At 40.8% G+C, this 12,349-nt stretch overlaps 1 protein-coding gene across 3 annotated transcripts in view; it reads left to right on the plus strand.

Moving 5' to 3' along the window:
* The window catches only part of foxk2.L (forkhead box K2 L homeolog), a 54,032-nt gene extending 43,610 nt beyond the window's left edge, over positions 1–10,422 (plus strand). The window contains exons 8-10 of one of the 3 annotated variants that reach the window (XM_018235443.2): positions 396–602; positions 1,724–1,783; positions 4,738–10,422. In XM_018235443.2, the coding sequence (XP_018090932.1) occupies positions 396–602; positions 1,724–1,783; positions 4,738–4,943 (473 nt within the window). In that variant the 3' untranslated portion in view covers positions 4,944–10,422. The remainder of the gene's footprint in view (positions 1–395; positions 603–1,723; positions 1,784–4,737) is intronic. The other 2 variants (XM_018235441.2, XM_018235442.2) reach the window with 2 other exon arrangements.
* Positions 10,423–12,349: the final 1,927 nt, after the last annotated feature.

The following is a 12,349-nucleotide window of genomic DNA, read 5'->3' on the forward strand; positions in this document are numbered from 1 at the left end:
CACCTACCCATTAAATAGTCTTTGTCAATGTTCCAATTACTTTTGAGCCCCTGAAATGAAGTGATTGTGTTAAAAAAAAGGCTTTAGTGCCTCACATTTTTATGCACTGAATTAAAGCTGAAAGTCTGCAGTTCAACTGCATCTGGGTTGTTTCATTTAAAATTCATTGTGGTAATGTACAGAACCAAATTTAGAAAAGTTGTCTTTGTCCAAAGATTTATGGGCCTAACTGTATGTATGTTCATGGCAGCCTGAGAGCTAGATAAGAAAGTTAAGTGGCCAGAGATTGACATCTCCACCATGGTTTCCAGGTGACACTTTACAGGGGTATCATAGAGTCTACTCTCTGTCTTACTCTCCTGGGGTTTTTTTTCGTTTTCTTTTTTTATTTACAGTGAAAGTAGAAGCTATCCCTGCTATTGGTCACCCCGCACTTACCACAGCAAGTCGTATCATACAGACCTCATCGTCCGCACCCCTCCAGACGGTTACTATAGTCCAGACTCCTCTAGGTCAACACCAGCTTCCAATCAAAGCCGTAACACAGAACGGGACACACGTTGTACCGATCACCACTGCCATTCAAGGGCAGGTCACAACAGGTAAGAACAGAGCGTATAACAGTGTTAAAATTGCAAAACAGACAAAATTTGCAAGATTTAAAGGAAAAGCAAACGCTCCAAATTTTTTCCTTTGCCGATCATTTTAACGGTCCCTCAACTGGATCATCTAATTAAGATACAATTATAGATCAGCGCCACAGGCTATGGAAAAACAAATAACAGAACCTAGTGCAATATTGTTAATATTCAGTGCAGTCACCAAAGAGTTACATCACTAATCTGTGTGTGTCTTGAACCATATAAAGTCCATGCACAGCATAGCGTGCGCATGTGCAAACTGGCACATCTGCCAGGCATTCGCGAGTTGACGATTGTCCATTAGCATGCGCGGATACCCAGGCGCGCAGAAGCATAAATGCGCAGGGAACCTTCAACTAATTGCTGCCTGCTAGAAGCTGAAGAATATTGGCTAGTGTGACATTAGCCTTATACAGGCAAATTTTGTGGTCTACCTGCCTTACCTCATGAAATATGGGACATAATAGATGGAAATTGCACCTTATTCATATGCAGGATTAACTTTGCATGTATTTATTCTAGAGTCATTCCTTCTCTGTATGTTGGTATTCATTTCATAATGTGAGCCACTCTATTCTTTGTCTTGGCTGAGATCACTGTGAGCTCTTAAAAGTGTAGAAGCCCTAAATAATACACGCTTCTGCATACTGTAAGTCAAGTATATTCACTAAGGGAAAGATGATGGCAGCTCTCACACACAGAGAAATAAAAACATACAGAGAAAGCAATGTCCATTGTCAAACATTAAACTCCCATAGTGTAGAGACAATATGGCAGGATCCTTCCATAGGCTTGGTGTCTTGGGGAGATTCTAGTTCCAGAATTACCTAGTTAGAATTGTCTTGAGTTGTATTATTCTACTCCCCTCCCCCCAATACATTTAACCTTGCCCTCCCAAAAGGTACAGTGTAAATTTTTAGTTCAGTCTTGACGGTAAGTGGGAAAACTCAGTTGTCTTTTTTACTATCCAATGAAGTTCTCCTCCCACTCCTTCTTCTCCTTCAAAATTTGTATCCTGGGGCAGTAACGTGTCCCCCTTAATAAGAGTACTGTGCAGATCTTCAGCTGAATATGTTTTTCAGCTAACTCCAGCTACTCCCTGATTGAGAGCCCATGGCAGTGGAGAGGAAATGGAACCCGAGGTAGGACTGTACATCTTTTCACTGTCTTGTTTTGTTTCTTTATGGTCTGTCCCAGGCATCTTGGTCCTTGTTACTGTATAAATCCCTGTACGTCTCAGTGTCTGGCTGCCCAAAGATTGCACATTTGTGGTCAGCTCATTAGATACTGATATACCTCTGTAATACTGCTGCTGCCTTCTTCTAATGGGTACATTTATGGAACCCTGTTGTATAATTGGGATAGTGGGTGGGACAAATGTGTGTCATGTTTGATTCTGCTTGTGTGTGGGGGCTCACTAGTAACGGTGTGACATGTAGCCAATCCCCCTTTTTCTGTTGGTTCAATCAGAAATGGAATTATTAGTGCAGCCATGTTGACTGTTATTGTGGAAAATCCATTGGCTTAATCCTAAGTGCTTCCTTAGCCCATGTATGCTCATTCTATTTCTAAGGTTGATTCCCAAAATGAATATGGGTCCCATCCAGAACACATGGGTTAAGAGGACATCGGCATGATTATATATAAAGCAATTTGACCCTGACAGAATTTTGGGATTTGGCTACAATGTATGCACTTTCAAATTACGGATTTCTTTTTTTTTAACCCGTTCGTATTATAAGCTGCTATAATTGCTACAACTGTTCCTTTATCTTTTCAGGTACAAATCCGCACCTTTCTTTCCCCCTATTTACAGGGAAAGTATCACTAAAGTGGCTTGAGGCACCAAAACAATGTGAAACCTTTCAATATATTAGATTTCCTCTAGCAGCTGGCTAAAGAACTACAGACTCTACTTAAATATAGCCGTGCTTTATGGCCACTATGTAGCATGGTAATGCCTAGCTGGCCTAAAGAACGCAAAGTTCAGGGTATGTGAGAATGCATTTCAGCACCAAAATCTACTGGGAGTCTACACCCAGGCAGCACTAGCATTGCCCCCGAACTAGCATTTCTTAGGTCAGTTTGGTGTTCCCATGCTACATAGTGTTTTTACAGCACAGCTACGTTTAATAGAAGTCATGTTTATGGAGGACTTTAAACTTTAACTAAACTCCTATTCTGCATATGACAGAGCGTGAGGATTCCCATGAATATTTCTGTAACAGACTGTTGGTTTCTCATGGCACCTGTTGGTGATGTGTCTGTTTGCCAGTTATACTTTCCTATTATTTTATTTATTGTTCCTCACAAAAGCACATCTGCACTGATTGGATCTGATTCTACTTCAATGGGAAAATACTATTTTACTATTTCTAAGTTTTCTGCCTGTCCAGTCATTGCTAAATGTCAATAAAAAAGGGCACTTCTGAGATACAGGGCAGATACACTTGGCCGCCCCATTCCACATTCTTGGCTTTAGCTTTCAAATGTCAGCGCCTCAATAGCAAGTGAGCCCATATTTACTCTTTGGGTTAGGTAAGCACTGAGCAAGCTTGTATGACATACACATCTAAAGTAACCCCCCCCCCTTGTTTTATACAGAACTTTTGTAAGTGTTGGGGAATTCTACATTGTGGCCCTTTAAGCTAACTTTGCTTCTTGCAAGGCTCTACAGGAAACCACAGTTGGTGCCTTGCAATGTTAGGTTCTACCTCCCAAGTTAATAGCTTTGCTTTCACATCCCCTTGTTACATCAGGCAGTGTGTACCAACGTGATTGTTGACTTAATGTGATAAACAGAAACCTTCACTTCCCTTGCTGTCCAAATGATCCCTATAGTTTAAACACTGGTTTCCAACAAATCTTATGGTTAGGACCTGTTGGCCTGTTAGCGTGGTCCTCTTGGGATGGGTAGGGGATATAAAGGCAAAAACACCATTTTTACTTTTTTTAATAAAAAAGAAACCTATCTCCAATATACTTTAATTAAAAAATGTCTTCCATTTTTATAAGAAACCTGACTGTATGCAGTGAGACTCTCGCTTTGTTTTACTTGCTCTGATTGCTGCAGATAGGAAACAGACGGTCCCTAACTGCTCTGCAGGGAAACTGATCATACTTTCAAACAGCAGGGGGGAGGGACTTCCCAGAATTCAAGAAGTTTTGTTCGTTTCCCTGTAGAACAGCCAGCGACCATGTAGAGATTCGTATCTGCAGCAGTCAGAGCAAATAAATGAAGGGGGAATTTCACTGCATACAGTCGGGTTTCTTATAAAAACTGTACAGATTTTTCAATTGACGTATATTGGGGATAGGTTTCTTTTTCAGTTAATAAAGTAAAAATGGTATTTTATTTTTGCCTTTACATCCTCTTTAATGTTTCCAACTCCAGCTGCAGGGACCAAGATCATGGAGCCAGAATTAAACAACTGGGATTCTATTTGAAGGATTATTTTGCTGCAGCCCCTGGTTCTGGAGAGTTGGAGAAAGCTTGTATTAAACAAAACAAAAACTATAAAATCCGCATTAGATGACATGGCAACACAATACCCAGTGCAGTCTGCCTATTCTGATTATTAATCAGTCTTGCTGTATCGGCTTCTGGCAGATATTATTTGACTTGTGCTGTTTTGATCATTTATGACGATCCCTAGGCAGCTCAGACCACACTGAGCATGTGCACAGTCTTGGTATTAAAAGATGTTTAACAAAGTTACAAGATGGTGACCCTCTGTGGCCAACTTTGAAAACATAAATCATTTGTTTAATCAGGCTTTTGATGTAGGAAGTTCATGTTTATATTTAGTATACAGGATTTCTAGCCTTATTCTATTTGAGTTTCCCTTTAAGCCGGCTGTCTCTGCCTCCTTACACAGGCCGATAAGCTACTGACTTGCTCTACAATGGGCAGCTATTCTTGCCCCTACTATGTCATTTTTTATATGTGCTGTGCCAGATGTGCATTTAGCAAAGACTCTTGGCTTCTTTCCTCTGTATATCCTGCTTTTGCAATCAGCTCCAGTATGTGTGATATATAGATATATTAGTACAGATAATCTCTATGGATAACTTATATCTTGTATCTGTCCCACAGCAGCAGCCAGTCCCCTCCATATGCTGGCCACTCACGCATCTGCGTCTGCCTCTCTCCCAACAAAGAGACAAAACGGAGACCAGAGCGAGCAGCCGGATATAAAGAGGGGGAAAACAGATGAGCGGGAAGTATTGGCGATGACCGGCCTTGACGCCCAATCAGAAATGGCAATGGCAGCGTCGAATGAACAAGAAAACCAAAAATAGGATCCGAGGCGACATTTCTTTTTCTTTCTCTTCTTCGTTGGTTCTTTTCCTGTTCTTGAAAGTTACACACGTTTAAAGAAAACAGCAGCAAAAGGTGCCAAACACAGACACTGTCTTATCGATCGGGGGGCCCTGTGGAAAGAGACTTTTACTAGATCAGCACTGAAATAACACAGGTGGCCTTAGAAACTTCATTTAACAAATCCTTTAAAAGAAAAGAATAATATCGACACAAATTTAATTTGTTTTGTTCTTCTGCCCTGCCCCCGGTCCCCAGCACCTCAGCTCCTTCATTTTTTCGATTTCTTCTAAAGCTGCCCGGCCCTTCCTTGTTGGCACAGTGCACACTGGGACAGACTGACAGACGGAAGGTGACAGCTTTTAAAGATATTAAACCAATTTTTGTTTTGTTTAATTTGTTTTGAGTACTGAGCACATGATCGCGGCTAGCATGGTAAACGCTTGATGTGGACCGGTTCGGATATAACCAATTGTATATTCCTTCAAAGAGAGAAGCTGTAATCTCCAGCTAGCTTCCATGGTCCCCTTCAGAACCAGGCATCAATATGAAAGGGGGCGTACCTACCTATCGCATTGGATTTCTATTACAGTTTTTCGCTGTTCCCTAATGGACCTGGCCTTTATTTTTATTTTCTCACCCTGCAAAATAGTTTGGCGAAAAGGGTCATACATTTCAGAGTTTTCAGCCACTCCGCGACTCGCGTGCGACAGAAACCGAATTTTTCTTTTTAAACCCAAGGAGTGCTTTTTGTTTTGCTATTTTATCTGTCTGGGTAACCATTCGATGACACACTTTGCAAATGTCTTGACTGTTTTTTTTTTTTTTGTTTTTTTTTTGGTTCCCCTCCCCGAACCCTCCCTCCACCTTTCCTGTGTTTTAGACTGATAAACGTAATCCAAAAATTTTCTAACCATGTGTGGTGGTCAGAGGCTTCTTGTTTTGGCATGCATGTAACAGATTTTTTGGGAAGAAGAAAAGAAAAAGAAAAAAAAATTATAAAAGACATTTAACAAATTGTAAACAAACCGCTATGATTTTTTTTTTTTTTTTTGGATCAGAGCTGCACTTATCATTGTCCCTTCTTATGTTCTCTGTGCCTCCCGTCCTACTTTTCCCTCACCCCTTCTTCTAAAGTAAAGAAACTCGCTTAATATTGTGTATGTTTAAATGGCAGAAGACTCTGTTTAAGATCCCACTTAGAAAACAACAAAACAAAAATCAACAAAAATCCGGACATCAAGAAAAAATACACATAAAAAATTAAAAAAAAAAATCAAAGAAAACGTGTGGAAGCGAAATTCAATAACCAATTACGGCTTTTGCCTGGACTCTCGCCCTATCTCAGTGTTACCCCAGTATATGTCCATACGATTCCATACGATTCATCACCAATCAGTCCCTGAAGGACTAATCGTACTCAGTTCAGCAATCCATTTGACTGACACTTAACATAATGAAATGACACTGTCTAAAAATCATGTTTCGGCTCATTTCTGGTAAGTGGTGCCATTGGATGGCTAGATTTGGTTCTGTTGCACTTCAGATTGTTTAGATTGCCCTGAAACACTAATGTTTGAAGCTCTAGGCTTAATGGGATTTTATTCTGTAGCCAGCCAGAACTAAAGCATAACTAAAGATGTAGGCTAGAAATTTTGTACATTATGTTTTGAGCTTCTGTACCAGCCCAAGGCAACCACAACCCTTTAGCAGGGAAGATCTGTGTCTCTGAAGATGCCCCAGTAGTTCCCCATCTTATTTTCTGCTTATTCACTGCACATGCTCTGTGCTGCTGTCACTTGCTGAGCTTAGGGACCCACTCACAACAGGCCTGGACAGAGGGGCTGCTATGAGGTCCCATAGAAAGTCACTATTTAGTGGGCTGTTTGGGCCTCTGTGTGGGCTGATTGGGCCTCTGTGTACCTGAAATTCCAGGGCCTATTTTAATTCTCAGTCCAGACCTGACTCACAATATACAGTACACATAGAATATAAATGTCACAATACAAGTCTGATCAGTAATTAATATAAATACGTACTACATGGTAGCATAAAACCAGTGCAACTAATATCAGAATTTAATAATCAGCCTTGTAGCATAATTTTATATTACAGGCCAACCTCAATTTCTGCTTGACAATTATTGACGACCCCTAAGCTTAGTTTCTCAGCAGCTGCTCAGAGCCCACTGAGCATGTGAGTGTCGCAGACACTTTCCAAGTTAATGACCCCTTGTGACAAGTTTGAAGTCCCGGATCATTGCTGCTATTGAGATGCTGAAACTTTAGGCTGGTACAATAAGTATATAAAATATGGCATTTTTACCCATATTCATTTTTAGGGTTTAGTTTGGCTAAACCCCTTTTTATAAGTAGTAAATATTAACCGGAGAGCCTTTCAAATGCAAACCAGGGTAGATGAGAATTGTAATACTATGCTATTGTAATACATCTACTACTAGTTTGCATCTGAAAAGCTCTGCAGTTGATGTTTGCAGCAAGGGCCACACAATATAGATCTCAGCCTGTCTGCACCTGAGCGAAGTTAATGTTTCCGGGTGCAGGCCGTTTCTCCACAGGCCAAGATCTGTATGGTCTGGCCCTTGCCTATTACTTATGATACTACTGCGGAGGTGGATTTCCACCAACTGTTGAAGAATCTGAAACAGATACGGCCAGGCAACCAACTGGACAAAAATGTAGCTATTTCATTGTGTGTGCCAAAATGTTAGGTGCCCCAGTGAAATAAATCAGTACATTTTTCCCAGGCCAAGCACAGTACTGATCCAGTTTTTTTCCATACAAGAACACCAGTCTGGGAATCAAGCATAATGATTCCATTCACTGCCAGGTGCCTAACATTTTGGTACCCCTCAAGGGTTTTAAGCACCCATTAAAGGGACAAACCCCACTTTTTGATGTGAGTTCATTCAGTTGGGCATAAAAAAAAAAAAATGTTTTATTCCATACATGATTCCAATGAATGAATCTAACATCTCCATAGGCTGGCAGATTATTTCAGTGTTGGGATCTCAGTGTAGATCTCTAATCTGGGCTGAAGTTGCTAGACAATGAGTCTACATTCATTTACTTTATATGGAATTTCAGGCAATAGAACCCTCCCAATTTTAACTATATAAAGAGAGAGAGAGAGAGAGAGAGACGATGTCTCCCATAAACTCATCACATTTGACTTGTTCTTTAATAAAGTGACAGTGCTGCATCACCATTGATATGAATAGCAGGCAGCACCAGTTCTTGCATCCCAGCTTCAGTTTACGGTGTTTGTCCCACATGTACCGAATGCTGAGCCAGCCATTCCTTAAGAGCTGTTTCTTTTCATTGCCACATGTCAAGCAGGAGTGGCATAGGCACATAGGAATTGTGTGATGCAGTCTGAGCACGGCTGAGGTGAGAACACATTGTACTACACATAACCGCATTCTTTTAAATGTCATGTTTTCTTATCATGTGTGTCATTTTCTAGAATTAAACGGAAGTACAATTCTAGAATTTCACGGGAAGGCATTTTATTTGATTGAACTTCTCTGAGTTAGTGCAAAGTTTGATGTGCACATTGACCCTTGCTGCAGGTTTCTTTCAACTTGTTGGAGGATGCTAGGAGATGTAGTTTTAGTTCACAGGAATGCACATCCGTATGTATGACCTATAAGCAGATACTCTGCTCATACAAACTACATGGCAAGAAGCTTTGGTTAAATCCAGGTGCTGTAACAAAATGAGTGACTAAACTTTGAATTAAAGTAATTGAAATATAACGTCATGTTGCTCTGCACTGGTACAACTGGTGTGTTTGCTTTAGAAACACTACTATAGTTTATATAAACAAGCTATGGTGTAGCCATGGGGGCAGCCATTCAAGCTAAAAAAAAAGAAAGAGAAAACGCACAGGATATATAGCAGATAACCGATGAGCTCTGTAGTATACAATGGGACTTTTCAGAACTTATCTGTTAGCTACTTTGTAACCTGTGCTTGAATGGTTGACCCCTGTGGCTACACAGCAGTTTCTTTAAACTATAGTTGTGTTTCTAAAGCAAAAACAGTTTTTACCATTGCAGCGCCACAGTACATTATGTTGTCATTTCTTTAAAATATTTTAATATTTTGCTGTTGCCAAACCTGAGCCCGTTTGCTTTAAGGTGGCTATACAGGGGTCAATAAAACCTGCCAATTTAGCTGCCCAGATGGAGTTTGCAGTGTTCATAAATGATCTTGTTGGTAGAGAACAGCACTGATGTGATCCTCTTCCAATGGGTAACCATAGGCCTGCCTATTCCATCAGTTACTTTCCCCTTCTTCCCACACTTGGGCTGCTCTCTTTCCCATGTTCAGATGGGTGAAGCTTGCTCTATAGATAAGCCTGTATGTAATAAAAGGTGGGTTGACGTTCTTCCCAACCCTCTGTGCCATGTTTGTTTATATACTCACGCCTGAGCAGACTATTGCTGACATCACTAGAGTAGGCAAGTATATAAATGAACACAGCAGGGAAGGGGGAATGCTGGGGCACTCTGATTTTGGGACAGAACACCTAACATTAGCCATCAAGACATTCCTATTTGTAACTATTGCTTGGGGAGGATGATGCAAAGCCACAGCTGATACAAGTTTAAACATAATTGCACAGTGAAATTGCTATTCTAGCAGGGCTACCTCCCCGTGAGCCATGGCTCTTTTTCTTTTATAAAAAAATACCCCCCACGGAGTTAGATAGAAATCCTCTTATATAAAAGGAACATAGGCGCTTCCAATTAATTGTGGGCCACTCCCTGTTCGCAAACTTTGGGTCATTGTTCTCCAAAACATGAAATATTCCCTCACTAAGCATACATTACAGTGGCATTATATCATTACCCATGCCCTAGATCAGGGTTATAAGGAAGGAAATATTGGGGGGGGTTTTAACTAAAATCCCCATCAAAGAATCAGTGGCGTAACTAGATGTTACTGGGCCCCACAGCAAATTAATTTTAGGGCCCCAAACATATCCAGAGGTTGTCCTGTTTTACCAAAATGTATTGAAATTGTAATGAATTTGAGCCTCATGGGGCTCCCTATAACTCCTGGGCCCCCTGCAGCCACAGGGTCTGCTTCCTCTGTAGTTACGCCCCCTGCAAAGAATGATGTACAGTCAATGGTGCCCTGAATTCTATTTAAACCCTCCCTCGCTTCTGCAGGTTCTAATGCAATAAATTTGTAGCCCCAGGCATCATACAATACAGGAATGAGTACTGAGTTCTGCAGGCTGGAGCTGTGATATAGAAGGTGTAGTCTCATTACAAGGTGCAAGATTCTATAGTACGAATAGGTGCTGCTCTACTGCTGCCATTTGATTGTCTGCCTGCACTAAGGAATCCAGTAGCTCAATACTGAATAATTCATATTCTAGACCTACCTGTTTGCTATGGGGACATCTAAAAATAAAAGGCTTCTTTTAGCTGTATTATAGTCATTATTGTGAGACTTGTATTGTGCAGACCAGCTGTAATTCTGAAGTCCATGGGAAATTATTCATGCATAAATGTCAGCACCCCAATTAATTTTACCTTTCCTTGTCCTTAATATCACCATCATTTATATCTGTTGAGGAGATTGGGTAAGGAGGAAACTCGTTATTTCCACATTAGCCCACACATAATTATCAGCAACATTGTAACGGCAGCGACTTTTGTCCTGCTACTTGTTGCTGAAACCTCTGCTCATCGCTGGCTGCTGGATAGCGCTGCTATAAAGCTTGAAGCCTGTAAAATTGTAATTCCTGACTGGTGGAAAGATTAGCTGAAAGTGCATTCAGTTATCCTCTTATTCCAAATAGCAGCTGCATTGTCAGATTTTATGACTCCCCACTATCAAATGGTCGTGTTCATTTTTATATGCTACAAATCTAACCACAACAAACAGTAATAGGAATGAACGTTCCTCATATTGCTTGGAATTCCTTATAATATTGTTTGAGTTTTATCATATGTTCTAGCCATGAACATGAAACGGCGGTTTGGGATTTGGCAAGAGAGCTGATTGAAACAGAGATGCGAGTCATTTCTATATAACCTAATTAAAGGAGAACCAGAGCTATATAAAACAATTCAGCTGAAATTATTTCTCCTTAAAGGAACAGTAACATCAAAAAATTAAAGCGTTTTAAAGTAATAAAAATAAAATGGTGTTGCCCTGCACTGGTAAAACTGCTGTGTTTGCTTCAGAAACACTACTATTGTTAATATAAATAAGCTGCTGTGTAGCAAATGGGGGCAGCCAGTCAAAGGAGAAAAGGCTCAGGTTACAAAGCAGATAAGCTCTGTAGAACATAATGGTGTTATCTCTTATCCATTAGTTAACCTGTGCCATATAGCCTTTTTTCAATTTCCGCCATTGCTACACAGCAGCTTGTTTATATGAACTATAGTAGTGTTTCTGAAGCAAACATCAGTTTTACCAGTGCAGGGCAACACTATATGATATTTTCATTATATTAAAACACTTTCATTTATTGGTGTTATTGTTCCTTTAAAGGGGTTGTTCACCATCCAAACACTTTTTTTCAGTGCAATTGTTTTCAGATTGTTTACCAGAAATATACTTTTTTTCAATGCTTTCCATCTGTTATGGGGTTCGGCGGAATCCTTGGTGAAAGATTCAGCCGAATACCGAACCGAATCCAGGAAAGGAAAAAAATTTTCTTTTGTGACAGTCACGTGATTTCCCTACCCGCCCCTAGTTTACATATGCAAATTAGGAATCAGTGCGGCCAGGCACAAGGATTCGGCCGAATCCTGCTACAAAAAAAAAGGGTGAATCCATGAACCGAATCCGGGATTCGGTGCATCCCTACCAAATTCAATGTCCCTGTCTCTGGTGTTTCAGCCTGGCAGCTCAGTAATTCAGGCGCAGACTCTAAACTGTTACAATTTTGCAACATTTAGTTGATCCATTTCTCAGCAGCATCTCTGGAGTATTAGCAACTATTGTATCAATTCTACCAGCTGCCTGTAATGAAACCCAGAGATTCTGCTCAGCAGGGACAAAGATAAGAAATGTATCAACTAAATGTATCCATTTAGAACAGTTTACAGATGACCCCCCCCAGAGCTGCTTTAGAACTTTGACTTTACATTTCAATATAAGAAAAACTATCATAGCCCCCCCCCCCGGGCCTAGGGCGGCAAGACTGTAGGGGCAGTATGCCGCCCAGCCGCCTGCATGCGCACACACGCATCTGAGGAGGAACAGGTGTTTGCACATGACTTTGTAGGCACTAGCACCCAGCTGCACTCCATTGGCGGGTGCTAGGACCCTGCGGCCTTGGGGCACTGAAGGCACAAATCCGGCACTGTGATCACACATAGAAAATAATTGGATAAAGT

The sequence above is a fragment of the Xenopus laevis genome, chromosome 9_10L (assembly GCF_017654675.1).
Source record: "Xenopus laevis strain J_2021 chromosome 9_10L, Xenopus_laevis_v10.1, whole genome shotgun sequence".
Lineage (NCBI taxonomy): Eukaryota > Metazoa > Chordata > Amphibia > Anura > Pipidae > Xenopus > Xenopus laevis.